This window comes from Orcinus orca, chromosome 10 (genome assembly GCF_937001465.1).
Source record: "Orcinus orca chromosome 10, mOrcOrc1.1, whole genome shotgun sequence".
Taxonomy (NCBI): domain Eukaryota; kingdom Metazoa; phylum Chordata; class Mammalia; order Artiodactyla; family Delphinidae; genus Orcinus; species Orcinus orca.
Genome location: NC_064568.1, coordinates 102,579,052 through 102,596,279, shown reverse-complemented (window position 1 = coordinate 102,596,279; position 17,228 = coordinate 102,579,052). Strand labels below are relative to the sequence as shown.

At 52.0% G+C, this 17,228-nt stretch overlaps 1 protein-coding gene across 1 annotated transcript; it reads left to right on the top strand.

Moving 5' to 3' along the window:
• Positions 1 to 6,506: 6,506 nt before the first annotated feature.
• On the top strand, positions 6,507 to 9,841 carry PPP1R3G (protein phosphatase 1 regulatory subunit 3G). The gene has a single exon (XM_033408029.2). The coding sequence runs from the start codon at positions 6,519 to 6,521 to the stop codon at positions 7,584 to 7,586; it is 1,068 nt and encodes a 355-aa protein (XP_033263920.2). The 5' UTR covers positions 6,507 to 6,518; the 3' UTR covers positions 7,587 to 9,841.
• Positions 9,842 to 17,228: the final 7,387 nt, after the last annotated feature.

Sequence of the window (17,228 nt, the reverse complement as noted above, 5' to 3'; positions counted from 1 at the left end):
AACAGGATTCTTGTTGAGTGATGGGATTATGAATGGTGATGCTTTCTGTTTCCTACTTTATCTGTATTGCCTAATTTCCCCATAGTGAATAAGTACTGCTTTAGTAATAAGAAAAAAAATATTTATCTTAAGAAATTTTTCCCTTAAAAATTAAAAAATACACGTTCTAAGGCAAGTCTCCGAAGCAAGCTCCCTCCCTGTCATTTCCTTTGCCCTCCCACAAAGCACGCTGTATTACTGTTTTTAAAATAACTTTTCAGGGCTTCCCTGGTGGTGCAGTGGTTGAGAATCCGCCTACCGATGCAGGGGACACGGGTTCGAGCCCTGGTCTGGGAAGATCCCACATGCCACGGAGCAACTAAGCCCGTGCGCTGCAACTACTGAGCCTGTGCTCTAGAGCCCGTGCGCCACAATTACTGAGCCTGCACTCTAGAGCCCGCGAGCCGCAACTGCTGAAGCCCCTGTGCCTAGAGCCCGTGCTCCGCAACAAGAGAAGCCACCGCAATGAGAAGCCCGCGCAGAGCAACGAAGAGTAGCCCCCGCTCGCCGCAACTTGAGAAAGCCTGCGCGCAGCAACGAAGACACAACAGCCAAAAATAAATAAATTAATTAATTAAAATAACTTTTCAAATATACTCTGTGCATGTACAGGCATATGCTCTATATACTTAAAAATTTTTTTTTCAGGACCACATTAAATTAAACCTTAAGCCGGGAGTTCCCTGGTGGTCTAATGGTTAGGATTCAGTGCTATCACGGCTGTGGCCCAGGTTCAATCCCTCCTCGGGGAACTGAGATCCTGCAAGCCACGCAGTGTGGCCAACACAAAACTAAAACCTTAACCCAAGGAGCCAGGATGGGCTGCTGAGGAAGAAAACGTATCTCAGCTTTTGCTTCACCTACCTCCAAGAAACAGGGCCAGGACTCAGGTGAGGCAAGATGGGCACCTGCTTTGGGCACAAAATTTAAGGGGCACCAAAACCTCAGAAATCAAGATAAATAATATTTTAATTCAATATTTAAAAAATCCAAATTAGTGCAAAAAAATCCACGAGAAACAAAACATCTAAATTGTATTTTTGTTTTCTTGGCTGTGCCGTGTGTCTTGTGGAATCTTAGTTCCCTGCCCAGGGATTGAACCCCGGGCCCTCGGCAGTGAGAGTGTGGAGTTCTAACCACTGGACCGCCAGGGAAGTCCCTGAAATTTTAAATAAAAACAGAACTAGGAAAAAAAAAAAAAAAGGGGGCAGATCCCGGTTATATGGAGGCTGGAACATATAATTGTGGACAGGGGAGAAGGGAGGCTTCTTTAAGAAAAAGATTACAAAATCACAAGTAAAAATTAGGTAAGTATGAATATTTAGAATGAGGAAATAAGTAACAACGAAGTATAAATTATTAAAAACCTAACCTATACCACAAACATCACAAAATCCAGAAAACATAATTGTTTAACTGCCTAAAATGCTTCTATCATGTTTTCTCCCTATATTTTTGTAGGAACATTTTGGAAAATCCCCTTCAAGTTTCCTTCATATATCAGCTGTAAAAGTTGTATTATAGGTTTGTGCCCCCGAACACAGGACTCTGATCAACTTTTAAATTTTTTTTAGATTTTTTTTTGATGTGGACCATTTTTAAAGTTTTTATTGAATTTGTTACAATATTGCTTCTGTTTTTTCTTTTTTCTTTTGTTTTTTTTGCGGTACGCGGGCCTCTCACTGTTGTGGCCTCTCCCGTTGCGGAGCACAGGCTCCGGACGCACAGGCCCAGCGACCATGGCTCATGGGCCCAGCCGCTCTGCAGCATGTGGGATCTTCCCGGACCGGGGCACGAACCCGCGTCCCCTGCATCGGCAGGCGGACTCCCAACCACTGCACCACCAGGGAAGCCCCTATTGCTTCTGTTCTATGTTTTAGTTTTATGGCTGCGAGGCGTCTGGGATCTTAGCTCCCCGACCAGGGATTGAACCCGCACCCCCTGCATTGGAAGTCGAAGTCTCAACCACTGGACCGCCAGGGAAGTCCCCAGGGCTCTGATCAATTCTATTTCACATGATAACCATCAAAAAATGTTCCTTTCCCCACGAGCCTCCCCAGAGCATCTCACAACACGGCAGCTGGCTTCTTCAGTGCCAGCAAGAGACCTAATCACAGAAGCGACACCCCATCACTGTTGAGTAGGAAGGCATCTCTAGGCCCTGCCCATGCTAAAGGACAAGGCATCACACCGAACACTGGAGGGCATCAGAACAGGCCACCGCTTTGGCATAAGGATTATTTTGAGCTGAAGAAAATCAAGACACAACGTTGAGAAAATCAAGAAAAAAACCCCTCTCTGCCCTCCCCAAATCTGGCTAAAAGCTGGACGCAATTTCCATTTGCGAAGCTGTCTCCCTCCCTCATACCAGGAGGAAGAGAACTCATAGACTCATTGATTCCAGGCTCTTATCAGCCCAGAGACAGCACCAGACGAATCTACACAACAAACCTTACTAGACAACCCTTATCCTCCATGAGTTTCTCTCATATATTTATCTTCCTGGGTTTGCCACTCCTAAAACTATAAACCCCCTTTCCTTGTCTCTTCTCTACATATATATGGTTGTTTGTGAAGATGGTATTGTCGATGAAAAAAACTATGTTGAGGAAAAAAACGGTTAGTTGATCTAATAAAGAAATGGAAAATTTTATTCAAGCCAAGCTGACGATTTTAATTGGGGAGACAGTCTTTCAGAAAGCTCTGAGGACTGTCAAAGCACAGTCCTATAAGTTTTTGAGACAAAGGGTTATATGTCAAATGATGTATTATTTACAGTTTATACAATCCTGATCTGCATATACAAAGCAAGTAGTGGATTTGTAAGATTGAGAGGCATGGTATCTCCTACGGAGGTCTGGTTACCGCAGGAGCGAAATACACTCTAAGGGGTAGCGAGGAGGCCCACATGAGCAGAGAAAAAAATGGATGTTTAAATATTTCTTATCTTGCCATAAAATATGTATTTTATTTCATTGCATGACTACGTGAACACATCAGAAGGGGCCCGAGAACACTCAAGCTTCTGTAGTTTCATCATAAATCTGCCTCTGAGCGGAAGTCATCATTACTAACTGGGCTGCTCCCGAAAAACGTCCCAAAGGAGGCAAACATTTGGAAATTGCCTTAAAGACCAGGCAAGTTCAGTAAGTGGAGGTGGGGGGCAGGACACTCCAGGCAACGAGGAGAGCACCGGTGCTTTCAAGGGAAGAGCGTCCTCTAGAGTGCTGGTTTAATATGATGGTGAAGATGGTGATGGTGACATTGTGGTTCTGCTGTGGAATGCTTTGCCCAAACCAAAGCTTGGCGAAGCCCAGTGTGTAAACCAGGTAGGATTGCCCTGTCTCAGGCAGGCCTGGGGCCCTGCTGCCTCGGCTCACATCAGCCCAGGGGGTTCCTAGGGGAGCTGTGCAGAAAATGTCATCTGAAGGGGACTAGACAGGAGGATGTGAAAGCAGATGGAGTCACATGCTGTCGGGTGAGGGGTCTGGAGCATACGTAGCAGATGTGCACAGTGGTGTCACAGCAGGCTACGATTCCTCCATCAGGGCTGCGCACAAGACATCTGCACGAGACAAAGAATTCCACGAAAAGCGAGTTTCCCTCCCACCTCTCGCCCCCAGTCCCTTGGTACGGCTCCCCAGAGCCATTCCTCTGTCGACAAGATCTTTCCAGAGATACGCCAGGCATACACAGAGATGTGTTCTGTATATATCAGTTTTTGTCCACATAAAGATCCTTTGTTTTTTTGCTCGTTCATTCTTTTTCCCCCCACCCAAACAAATCAACCAGTTTTGTTCTTTTGGGGGAAGTTGGTGGGAAGGAGAAAACTCAGAACAGGAAAGTTCAAAGAAACTTCCACGTGGCTGGAGGGCAAGCAGACAGGGAGGAAACGGCCAAGCTCTGGCGTTACACCTGGAGCCAGGTCCCGCTCTATCCCCTATGAGTTGAGAGCACATCCTTTGACCTCTGTGAGGCTCCATTTACTCTTTCTTTCAAAATTCTGATAATAATGCCTTCCTGTTCGGACACTGGTCTGCAAGCAGCAGAAAGCCCAGTCACGCTGACTGAACCAGAAGGTTGTATTTATTTATTTATTTTTAAAACCTCACATGGTGGGAGGTCCAAAGACCAAGCTCCTTGGTTCTCAGTGACGGAGGGGCCGTGCCACCCCCCAAGCTGGCGTGTTTGCAAACAGGGGTATGGATTTCTCCGTTGTCGCGATTCCTGGGGCTGCTGGTGGCGCTCTGAGGGTAGGGCTCATGGATGTTTGGGCTCAGACTGTTTGCAGCGGGCGGTCACAACAAAGAACTGTCCTGCTCACAATGCCAGCCGCGCTCACACTGAGAAACCCTAGCGCCTCAAGGACCCTGTGTTTCCCACGCTCAGGAATCGCAACACCTCTGACGGTTGGCAAGGTGGCCTCGACTGTCGTGGGCGCTATAGCACCGTCGCACCCCCTCTTGGCAAAAGGATGGAAGCTTCCCCTTGGACGTCCCACCCTCCCCCCATCTTACTGGCTGGGTCACTTGCTCATTCCCGAACGCCTCCTAGGGTCGGATGAGACAGGAGCTCTTCTGGAGGAGGGGGCCGGCCGCGTGGGGGAGGGGTGGGACACCTGCGAGCAAGGTGGGTACCAGCCCCAGGCCGGCTACAATAGTCAGAGGCTGCCTTAAGGATCTTGGAAGGAGGTGCCGCCTGCGGCCACGCTTGCGCATTCCCCTCCCCTTCCCCCAGGGCCTCTGTAGGGCTGAAAGGTGCCCCCTGCAGCCTTGCTGCTGCCCCCAGTCTCCTCCCTCACAGAGGCTCCCTGGCCTCCCTGACCAGGTCGGATCCCACCTTCTCAGCATCTGCTGCAGGGGCTGACTCTCTCTGCACCCGTGTGGCTTTCTGGTTAACCTTGGTCTCCTCCGATAGATATATGGAGAGGGCCCCGAGGGTGGGACCTCCGACGTTCCCACCAAACAAGAGTGGGACAGGGCTGCGACCACGGCCCGAGGGCCCTGAGAGCCGGGCCTCCTTAAGTAAGTTCGGCTCCCTCCTGTCCCCGCCCTGGAGCAGCTCCAGCCGCAATGAGGTCGGAGCCCAAGAGGCTCACCACAACCTCACAGTCTCTGTGAAGTCCTATTTCATCCTTAAGATAGTTGGCAAATTTTGTACTTCACTCCATAATACGCCAATGTTTACGTTAATGTAAAAACAGTGATCTTCTTTCCCAAATCTTTTTTTTCCCCCCCACACCTCCCGGCTTACCTCCGCAGGGAGAGCGCGGAGTCCTAACCACTGGACCGCCAGGGAGTTGCCATCTTCTTCCCCAAATCTTGATGTTGTTCCAACAGGCAGACAAGCCAGGTGTATCTGGGGCCTCTTGTAAGTCCCCAAGTTGAGATGCCGTCACGGCATTCCACGCCGGGCACGGGCGGGCCCGAAAGATCCCAGCAAGGGGACGTTCTTGCTAGAAATACTTGGGGGCCCATCCCCGGCCTACTGACTCCGAAGCCCTAGGGTAGAGCCCAGCCGTGAGCTCGCACACCCCCGCCAGATGACGCTGACGCGCGCCAGAGTTTGAGAAGCCCCTACTTAGCGGCAGGTGGAATCAGCCCTAGAAACGAAGCAAAGCAAAACCAACAGTGAGAAAACACTTCGGGCAGTCTCCTCCCCCGCCCCCGGGTTCGCGTCCCTGGAAGGCCGGCGGCGAGCGGCGGGCCCCTCTGCTCGGGCACGAGCTCGGAGCGCGGCGGGCGGGACGAGGGGAGGAGCGGGGACGTGCCCCCGGGCCCCGCGCGAATGGCCTCCGGTCGCTCTCGGCTGGCGGCGGCCCCCCTCCCCCCCGGCCCCGCGCGTCCCCGCACCGCCTCCGCCCCACTACTGGTCGGAGTGCCCCCCGCGCCGGGCCGGGCCAGGCCCGCTTCCGAGAGCCCAGAACTTGGGGAGGAAGGAAGAGACCGTCCCCGCAGGCGATTTTCCGCAGTTGTGCGTCTGCCCCGGGGACCTCCTGGGCCGATGCGACCGCCGGGAGGAGACCCTCTGCGACCCTCCAGAGGGCAGGCCCGTCGGGACCCGCGGGGCCAACTTTGCGGACTGGAGGACGACGGAAGCTGAGCGCGAGTTCACCCCGGAGCTCCGGAGGCAGGGCGGGCGCGGGCCCGCTGGGCGGGAGGGGGTGAAAGGGAGGCCCGACTTCCGCGCCGTCCCCCGTCTCCGCGGAGCCCTCGGACCCCGCCCGCCCGGGCCCAGCGGCCGCGCCTCCGGGCGCCGGGCCCTCCCGCGCCGCGGGCAGGCGCATCACCGAGCGGCCGCGTCCGGCCCCGGCCCGGCCCGCATCCTCCTCCCGTTCCGGCCTGAGCACCCCGGCTGAAACCCGGAGCCTGCCGACTGGGACTGCCTTCTCCGCTCGGGCCGGGGCGGGCGCTGCGCGCTCTTTCCACCACCCCAGGCATCAAGTCTCCAGAGAACAAGTCCCGGGGTCAGACGGCGTCATGGAACCCCCGGGGCCGCAGCTGCTAAGTTTGGAGGCGCCGGGACCTGCGCCTTTTGAAGACCCCCCGCCTGCCGAGGAGCCGCCCGCCCCGGGAGTCCTCTGCACCGAGGGTGGCGGGGACGGCGGCGGCACGTCGGCGGCCCCGAGCTCCGACGCCGAGGGCCCGTCCCCGCAGGAAGAGACTGCCCCCTGGGAGCAGGAGGAGCTGCTGGAAAGCCGTCGCCGCCGCCGCTGCGGCGTGCGCTCCTTCTCTCTGCCCGCCGACCCGATCCTGCAGGCGGCCAAGTTCCTGCAGCGGCGGCGGCCGCCTGCCCCGGGGCTGGGCACGGAGGGCGGCGAGAGGGCCGAGGACGCGCCGCACAGCCCGGGCTGCTGCGCCAAGTGCCAGAAGCGGGTGCAGTTCGCGGACGCGCTGGGGCTGAGCCTGGCCAGCGTGAAGCACTTCAGCGTGGCCGAGGAGCCGCAGGTACCGCCCGCCGTGCTCTCTCGCCTGCGCAGCCTCCCGGCGCGCGCCGAGGACCTGGAGCAGCTCCCGGGCGTGCTGGCCGCGGCGGCGGCGGCCGCGCCCCTCCGCGAACAGCCTCCCCGACTGCAGCCTCTCTTCGAGCTCCCCGGGCCGAGCGCCGCAGACGAGCGCCTGCGGCGACAGCGCGTGTGCCTAGAGCGCGTGCAGTGCTCGGCACCCTGGGGCGCGGAGGTGACCGGCTCCGGCCGGGTGCTGGGCTGCCCGGGGCCGCGCGTCGTGGCCGTGCGCTACACCTTCACCGAGTGGCGCTCCTTCCTGGACGTGCCGGCTGAGCTGCGGCCCGAGCCAGGAAAGCCTCCGCCGCCAGAAGCGCCGTCGTGGGGGCCGGGGGAGGCCGAGGAGGAGCCGAGCGCCGAGCGCTTCCACTTCGCGCTGTGCCTGCCCCCGGGCCTGCAGCTCAAGGAGGGGGAGGACGCGGACGCTCCGGACGTCGCCGTCCACTTCGCCGTCTGCTACCGCTGCGCCCAGGGCGAGTACTGGGACAACAACTCGGGGGCCAACTACACGCTGCGCTACGTGCGCCCTGCCGACGCGCGCTGAGTCCGCAGTCCTCGGCACCGCAGCGCTCGCAGGGACGCGGGAAGGGGCCGACGGCGCGCGGAGCCCAGGCAGCCGCGACGCTTTGCGGAGCGTCATCCTCCTGGAGAGAAGAAGCCGCTCCCCGCAAGCTCGCGCCCCAGACAGAACCCGCCAGCAAGCACGGAGCCCTACCCGGCGAAGCGCCCTACCGTCCCGGCCTCTTCCCGTCTCTTTGGCTTCTGGAGTTCTCGCCGCGCGTCGAATGGGAAGAAATCCTCAAGATTCCGAGCAGTGGCTTTCTCCACGAAAAAGACTCCTGACTCCTGAGCGAGGCTGCAAACCCTTGGGATTTGTCTTTAACTGTGGACGTCCCCTCGGGTCTCAGGGAGCGGTCGAAGCATCCCGCCGCCTCGCGCCGAGGGACGGCGTGAACTGCGGGCCCGCGGGAGCCCGCGGCCTGTTTCTCGAGAAAACCAGGTGGGGCCTTGGCCGGGCAGTCCTTTTCTCTTACCTGGGATCTGGGAAATGTTTGCTGACTCGTGCGCTTGCGTACAAATGTCCTTTTGAAAAGTAAAGGTCACGTGCACGTCTGTTACTTGATATTTCAGCTCCCGGAAGTTTGGGAGACCTTGGCAGTCGGGCCGTCTTCTTCAGCGGATGATGCTACACTTTAAAGTGGTCAAACAACAATATTTTCAAATTTCCTTTCTTTCATCCCTCCTGTCTGCTGTGGAAAGGCCCAGATTTCCCATAATGGGCTAGAGTGTTCTTAAAAGTGTTTTGTAGAAGTCGTTCTTTCCCCGGGCAAATTAAGATGCTTGGTGAGTTTGAAATGCCGGCGTAATCGGCAGGCCTTGGCGGTGAGCCGTCAGAGCCGGTCTTTGGCCTCCAGCCGCGATGTGTAGGCAAAGCACATCGTAGCTGCTAGACTCCTGGGCCATTAGCAGTCAGAGACGCCGGACTCTCGGTGGCTGGACTCCAAGCCGGGGAGATGAGGGATGGAAAGGTGGCTTTCTGTCCCTCCTGGAGCCACAGCAGGGAGCAGTGGCTTGAATGATGAAGCATGCCCAGCAAGAAAATCCTGCCCCGAATCCGGTGGGCACCAGCCTGGCTGGCCTCCTTCATTCACTGCTGATGGCTGTGGATGCCAAGATCAGGGCTGGTGAGCCTCCTGAGGACTGGATTTCTTCATACCTTGGTCCTGCCTTGGTAACTTGTCTGTCTTCTGTTTTCATACGTTCGAGCACATGGCTAGTACAATCAGCCCATGGGCCACACCAGCCTTAATCCTGTGCTTGTAGGGCCTGAGAGCTAAGAATGTTTTTTACATTTTTTAAAGATTTGGAAAAATTCAAAAGAAGAATACTATTTTTGTGACACATGAGAATTGTATGAAATTCAAATTTCAGTGTCCATAAATAAAGTTTTATAGGAACACAGCCATGCACATTCATTCACATACTATCCATGATTGCTTTCCTGCTACAAGAGTAGAGTTGAGCAGACGCAACAGAGACCATATGGCAAAGTCTACAATATTTACTATCTGGCTCTTCATAGAAAGTCTGCCAACCCCTGCTCTAGAGAAGTAGTATTTTTTTAAAACTATATGTTGAGAGTCATACTTAATAAATCAGTTAAACTTTTAGTAAAATTTGTCACTTGAAGTAAACCTCCTTTCAGTAAAGGTAAAACTGGTTACATTACTCTCAGGAATCTTGGTTGGTTACAGTAAACACTAAGACACCAAATGTACAGTTATTACTGTACTGGGGAGGGGAATCTACCTGCTTCTTACTTCTAAGAAATAACAGAAAGTCAAGGTAGCTAAAATATAGCACCATCTGAATTCACATCAGGCTACAGAAAACTGCCAGGTATGTCGATGCTTCAAAATGGGATGTGTCTCAAGCTATAGGAATATGTAGATTGAATTCCGGTTTGTAGACATCCTTTTTGACTACAGCAGTGTTTGCCAGGGGTAACTGATCATGGGAAAAAAATTTAAGTACTAATTTCTTAGTGGAAAGCCATCAAGTTAATGAATTACAATTTACTCTTGGAGTAAAGCGGACTAAACAATGGTCACGTGGATGAAACAATACCTAATTCACATGTGCTTATAAAAATCAATAAGCATTTATTAGAATTACATAATTTTTCTGCTACTAAATACAAACGCAATCAAGCCTTTTCATTCTGTGTCTGGTATGGGGTCTGGTATATCACTTCCTTTTTAAAAGCACATTGTTGCATAATAAAAACACCTAAATACATTTTGTATTTTTCTTATGTACTTAGGAATACATTTTAGTTGAAAAGTACTGATAGTGTATATGGCCTATAACACAGTTTGAAATGCTAGTTTATATGGTAGTAATGCACTCTTTTGAATTGTTTTATATTATTTAAAATTAAATTAGGAACACAGTATAATGATCAAAATAGCCTCTTGTCTGGTATCTTTTAAAATGGTAACCCATTAAATCTAGAATAAAATACATAAGGAATGGATTTTTAAGAGGTATTTACAGCAAAAATTTTATTCTTATAAAAACCATTACTGATTTTCAAAAGTATATTTTGGAATTCAAACAATTTTAAGAGTCCTTATTTAATAATGTAAGAACTTCAAACGTGGCTGTTAGGAAAGGAAATCTAGTTTTGCTCTCCCATAAATCTTGGAGAAAAGCTCTTCTAAGGTTCAGAAATTTGTAAAATATTTCCAACAGCCCAGTCTTTCTGCATGTGGTTATAGCCTTTCAAAGTCCTAGAATCGGCAGTCTCCTAAGTGTCAGTTTCATTTTATGAAGAACCAACTTTTTATTGTAGACTTCACTTTGTGAAGAAATGTAGGGACGTTAAAATAGGTCTTTTTGTTTGTTTTTGAAAAGTTTCAAAGGAAGAAGCAATACTGAGGAAGTATTTACGACTGTATTTCCTGAATGGAATGAACACACACACACTTATCTCCAAAGCAAAATTCCCACAATGCAGCTTGGCTTTTTTGTGGTAATATTTATCAACTTGATAAGTGAGAGTCATCCTACTTGAAAATGTAATAGCTTCAACATCTCACCTGGCTCTAGTGATCAAAAACTAAGTTCTGCTTAGCTCAGCTAATGGTCCTGACCTCCACCAGGCAGACTCCAGTTTCTTCTCTATAAGCAAGGGGGTCCGTGGATCACTGGGTCAGGGGATGTTGAATTAAGTAAGTGTCCCAATCTAAACAGTGTCAGAAGAGAATCCCCTGCGGTCCAGTGGTTAGGACTCTGCGCTTTCACTGCTGAGGGCGCGGGTTCAATCCCTGGTGTGGGAACTAAGATCCTGCAAGCTGCGTGGTGTGGAAAAACAAAAAAAAACCCAAACACGTGTCAGAAGCAGTGGCTGGAAATGTGGCCTTCTGTACGGAACAAATGTCCCCCGATAAGCCCCAGGTTTATGAAGCAAGGTGACCAGTCGCTTCCAAGACCTAACTGGGGAGGATGGGACCCCGCTCCAGGGTGTGGGCAGTGGAGCCTGGGAGCTGATCGAGCTCTGGGGCCACCAAGTGTCTCTGTCCAGGCAGCAGGGCCACAGCTCAGGCAGCTCTCCTGAGGCACCAGGGAGTGGGCATTTGTCATCCAGAGCCTGGGCTGTAGGGATGGGAACCTTCTGACAGGTGCGCAGTGCATTTTCCACCTGGCCGCGCCCTCACCTCCCGGGCCCTCCTTCTGCCCTGAGTCGGGGAGGGCTTCCCCGGTGATGCTGTGGGTTTTGGGCCACGCAGAACCTGCTCATTTCGTTTTTGGAGATTTGTGTTGGACCCTTGCTATATCATTTTACGAGTTGTCCCTATTTCTGCTTTCTGGTCCAACGGGTTCTGCACATTTTAGTATGCTAAGTTTTCTCATTCCCCGACTCATTTGCTTGTTTCGTAGGAGCATGTGGCTTGGAGCACTTGGGGAATTGTGGTCTGTGTCATGTGTACTGTGTCAGGAGTGCAAGGAACAGCCTTCAGGAGGAAATGGCAGGCTTTGCCTTCGTGTGACATCATGGAACTGACAGACGTGCCTTTTCGGCTCATGCAATGGACACGGGTTTATAGGTTAAGAGAGGGCACCGTGGCATGTGGTAACTTAACAGGCAGCCCTGGCAAACGGTGAGCTGTTTACTGTCCAGCTTTGCCCGGTCAGTCCCCGTGATGCCAGGCCTGGACGGTCTTCAGGATGGGGGTTGTGTTTTGTACGGTCACAGCGGCAAGGGGCTGGGAGCAGGGCAGAAACTGACAACCTGGGCCCAGCCCCGTGACCCCACCTGTCCTCCTACAGGGCCATCCTGGCCTTACTGTCAATAAGCAGGCCGGTGCCTGGAAACCCCCGGAAGAGGCTGACCCTGGCTTCTCCTCGGGACTAGTGATGGACACTTTCCACTAGGTGACCTGCTGTGTTTCCTTGTTCCCCTCTGGACTCCCTCTGATCGGGGAGGCTGTCAGGATGCAGCCCTAAATGGTCCGTTAACCCTCCAAGGGCTGGTTGCTAGAGAGCTAACACTGTAACTTTCGGTTCATTAGGACCTAAACTCCTTTAAATCTTTTTGGGACACGTTGTATTTGCATCTTGTAGAGTTTAGTTCTTTGGCTTTGCCCTCTGTGAGCAGACACATTTTGGCAAGGAAAGAAGTGAGTGACATTTGGGCTGAATGGAGAGTTTTTGAGATGGCGAAGATCAAGGGCTTGCTTTTAAGACGCGCTAGTGAGATGTGCCTCGTGAATCTGATAGGAGAGCAGAAGTCTATTTAGGTCGTGAGTTCAGAGCCACTTCAACCCGGAAAATCTTCAGATACACAAACACCTCTGGTAAAGCAAAGGCATTTTAGAGACACTTACAGACACTTAAAAACATTAGAGCAGTGTGACTACTCATCCCGTTCATATCGTTGGCACAGCTCAGGTTCTCTGAAACTTGTTGGCTCAAGTCACTGCCCCAGGAGAACCGACAGCACCCTGAAGTATCCCAGAACGGGAAACTCATTCTGAAAATCTGAACTGAATAAAGATTGAAAGCAGGTGGGTTTTGTGAACTAAGCTTGGAACATTTAATCTCCAAGTTGAAAAATTCATGAGCACATCCCACAGAAGGCCTTTCTACAAATAGCTACATGTGTTATGTCAAGGAAGCATCCACTCCAAAAGACAAGAAGTTTATGGTTATGGGAAACTCATGGTCTTTATAGGGGCCCCTGGCAGGGCTCTCTAGTGTTTGTGGGTCCAGCGCCTCTCTGGACAGCTTTGGGTGAAGAACCCGTTATCAGGAGGCTGTTCTGGGGCAGCTGAAGCAGGACCTTGTATACCCCAAGTAGGCGGAAGAGGTTACTATTTCTCGGAGGTTCTGGGGCAGCTGAAGCAGGACCTTGTATACCCCAAGTAGGCGGAAGAGGTTACTCATTCTCGGAGGGAGTTAGGCTTTGCCTAATTTTTACATTATATAAGAGGAAATGTGTGTTTATATTCAGAACCACTTTAAATGGCCTAGAGGATTCCATTTGTATGTCCTTTTCAGTCTGGTTAAGAAGTTGTGTTTTTACGCACAGACTTAAGGCATGTTGTTTATAAAATTATATTTTTCGGCCAGAAAACCCCTAAGCCTGTGTGTTGCCCATGTCGCAGTGAAGTACCGACCCTGCAATCAGTGAGTCTGTTTGTTGTATTAGGATTGGAAATATAAATCGAATTCGGTTTGAAGGTCCCTGGGATATCTAAAAATCGATAGTGTGGATAAGTACAGATATAAATGGATACTAAATTGCAGGCAAGTCCTTAACAATGAAATACACAATATGTTCTTTTGGAAAAAAAAATAGTCCACATTTAGAAAAATCTGTGAGTCCCCTGCTTAGCTCCCAACCTCCCCACCCCCTGACCCCCAAATCTGAACTAGAGGTTGCTTTTGTTACCAGATCCTGAGTGATTTTGGACTTTGCTGTTGACCAGATAGTCATTAAAATGAATTTCTCTATTGGTGTGACTGCCCTGAAAGAGTAGACTTTCTGGCCAAGGAAACACCTTCAAAACGGCTGTAAGGTGTTGAGTTCTGAAGCTGGGGGCGGCCCTGCCCTGCACGGCCCACCAGAAGGGAGCCAGGAGAAGGTGCAGGGGAGGAGGCGCTGCTTTGGGCCTGGGCCTGCCTGCGGCAGCCTCCCCTGCCCCGAGGCCCTGACCTGGGCTGCCGTGAAGGCCAAGGCATAGTATCTTGGGCCTTTGCTTTCGACTCTGCCACATCCAGGTGGTTCAGGAGACCTCACCAGATGAATTTGTTAGAGCCAAGGGTTTCTGAAGCCATCGGCACGGCACCATCCTCTGCGGGTACAGGCACGAGGGGCCCTGGCAGACACCTGTGACATGTTACCTGTAGGTGACAGTGGAGGCTGAGCACCGTCTGGCAGCAAGTTTCAGCTTCTGTGAAGGCCCTCCCTTTGTGAGCGATGGTCTGACTTCTGCGGGTGAGCCCAGAGCCCGGCGTGGTTGAGGTCCACGGCCATTGCAATATCACCAAACACCCACGTCACTCCTCCAGGGTCTGAAAGTGCAATGTAGCTCACCCAGGTCTGTCTGGGATCCCCGAGCTCTCTCAGCGGACTGCCTGTGACAGCTCTGACTCGACAGAGGCTCCCAGCCCTGTGTGGGGTAGGGGCGGATCTCAGGGTCCAAGATGACCATGGCTGTTGGGGGCACAGAGTCTGCCCTCGCAAGCCGGAACCAGGGGGCCCAAGTGGTCCTTTATCAGCCGTGCAGCAGTGGCAAGAGTGGGCACTCTTCCAGACAGGATATTTTAATGCGATTATGTGGAATTTTGTACAGTTCCTTCTAACAACGTGAGAGAAAATAACCTCATTACCCTCCCTTTTGAGATCTGCCTGAGAAATGTGCCCCGTGGAATGTCTGGGGTGAGTAACAGATTTCTGTGAATGTGATTTTTGATACTGTTTATTTAAACTGAGAACTACTGTAGTCCAAACACAGCCCTTGTGTTTCTCCTTGGTTTTTAAAAGGATGATTATATTTTTGTGGTTTGAAAATGTCTTTTCAATTCTAAGGATTTTTTGGGAAATTTTGTTTGCTGCTCTGCTGTATGGTGATATTTCTGTATGTGCTGCACCTAAAAAAATGCTGAACCCAAAGTCCTGATTTGAATAAAGAATGTAAAGCAACTTGGGACTTTGAAAGCTGTCACTGAGTCTGCGGACGTATCTGGTGGTCACACTGGGATGGGGGCGGGGGGGTCGAGGTGGCCACCGGCACCTAGTGGGCAGAGGCTGGGGACGCTGCCAGCACCCTACAAGGCACAGGACGGCCCCCAGCAAAGGGGTCCTGAAATCTCAGCACTGAGCTGGAGAACCCCGAGCTGATAATATTGTCCCAGCTTTGATTTCCTGGTTTTGATAATGTACTAAGGTTACAGAAGACACTATCACTGTGGAAAGCTATGTGAAGTATATAGGGGAATTCTCTGCTTTTTCTGCAAATTCCTGTGAGCTTCAAACCATTTCAAATAAAAAGTTAACAACAACAACGTCCAATTAAACTTTTTTTTAAAAAAGAAAACCTGCCATTGCGAAGCGTGTACAGCGTCGTGAGGCGCTGTGCTAGTGGGGAAGCACGCTTAGCCACCGGGGAGGTGGCCTGACGTGGGACAGATGCACCTGCTCCAGGTGAGCCAGGTGGCAGCGGACACAGCTCGGCCCCGGCTGGCCGTGTGCTCTCAGATACGTCCCTTCCCTAGGGAGCAGGGGTTTTCACGTCTGCCAAATGGGGGCAGTAATTCTTGCCTTACCACATAGCTGTGAGCCTGAAGGGAAGTTATTTGTGGAGTGCCAAGCACACACCTTGTTCTCAGCATCTTCCTCTTTCTCTCTGGCCTCTGCCGGCTGGTTTCTACTGGCTCCGTTCTGAGGATGAAAACCGTCTGACTTCATCTGAACAGAGGAAGAGTGAATGAATCTTCTAACTTGGGGAACAAATTGTAGGGGCTCCCACTGTGCGAACCTGACAGACTGTTCTTGGTACCTGGGCAGACGGCCATTTGTTTCTGCTGTTCACAGGACGGGATGTATATTACATGTATATTACACATATATACATACAATGTACATATGTTCATCTGACTTCTATCTTTGCACTTCCTTGCGACAGCTTCTTCAGAGATTACCCGCCCTGTGTTAAGCAGCTACGTTTGGGGGCCTCCTGTTTGTCGACTGCTGTCTGACATTGTTGAACACCCATTCTCTGTGGCCTGTTTTGGTTCTGTGGCCGCCCACTCCTGCCTCGCCCCCTTCCCCTCAAGCTGCTCCTTTTCAGTCTCTGTTGGGGCTGATTCTCCTGTCACCCTGTCCTCCAAACATTTTTCAACATTCTGTTCTCTTATAAAGAGGCTACGAATTCCACGGGGTGTGTGTGTGTGGGAACTGTGTCTAATTCTTTTTGTGTCCCCGGCAGTGGCCAGCATGCCCTGAGTCAGCTTGTCAGAATCCATTCACTGTCTCTGCAAGTGTCGATGGGGCACTGCCCACGTGGCAGGCACAGCCGTGGCCCTGGGATATGTGGGGATTAAGACATGCGGGGCATGGCCGTCATGAAGCTCACATCCGGGATGGCTGGAGCTTTGTGTGGACAACTCCCAAGCTGCACCTATGCTCACACTTCCACCTTCCTTTCCTCTCCGAGCCCCAGCGAGCTAGCTCCACGCACGTTAAGGAAATGCCATTTCCCCCCGTAACTCTGGCACTCAGCATCCCCGGGGTGGGTGCTGTGAGAATCTCTGTTAGGGGAGGGCTGGGAGGCCACGTGGCCCTGCCTGCTTCCCTCAGGTGGGTCTTCCTCGTGGAGGGTGCGGGTCGTCTTTGGACAAAGGCTGCTGCCTTCTACCGCAGGGAGCTTCTTCTCAGCCTACGGCCTGGTCTGTCTATCCACCCTTTACATCAAACCTGTTTCACGAGCAAATATGTCCAGACATCCAGGGAGTGAGACTGTCACGGTGAAAACCTTTTTGGCGGCATCTACTGAAGCTGACCGTACACATAACCCCCTGATCAGAAACTCCACACTCGGACATCAGCGTGTACACGTGGGCACCAAGAGACACGTGCAGGAGGTTTACAGCAGTGTTGTCTGTAACAGTCAAAAGCAGGAAACATGTGCTACAGCCCTGACCGGCACCTGGAGATCTTCACACAGCGTCTGAGACGGCGTGGATGGCACAGAGGAGGGAGACCCAGGTCCACACACCCAGAGCCCGTTAGTGCAGTGGTGGGCAAACCCGCCGTGTCCTAGCTCCACAGTTATGTCTCCCTCTTGCTGCGGGGGAATGGCTGATTGAGATTTGGTTAGATCCCCCCAGCATGTGGTGCTGTTGGCTGGGAAGATTTCACCCAGTCCTAACAGCCATCAGTCAGGGATGGACGCTGAGGGATTCCTCCCGCCCGCCCCTCACTGCTGCCCACAGTGACCTGCTCGACGGATCCTGGTTGCGTGTGTGAGCTCATCTGTCACCCATCCGTCTGAGGATGGGAGGCCACAGCTAGGGCGTGTGTACTCTCCTGCTGGGAGGGTCTCCTTGGGAAAACGGATTTATTTAACCCATGCTGACTCTCACACTCGGCAGTATTGTTCCCTGTGGCCCACACCAG

Excerpts from the sequence above, each read along its gene's own strand:
- PPP1R3G (XM_033408029.2), top strand. The coding sequence starts at position 6,519 with ATGGAACCCCCGGGGCCGCAGCTGCTAAGTTTGGAGGCGCCGGGACCT.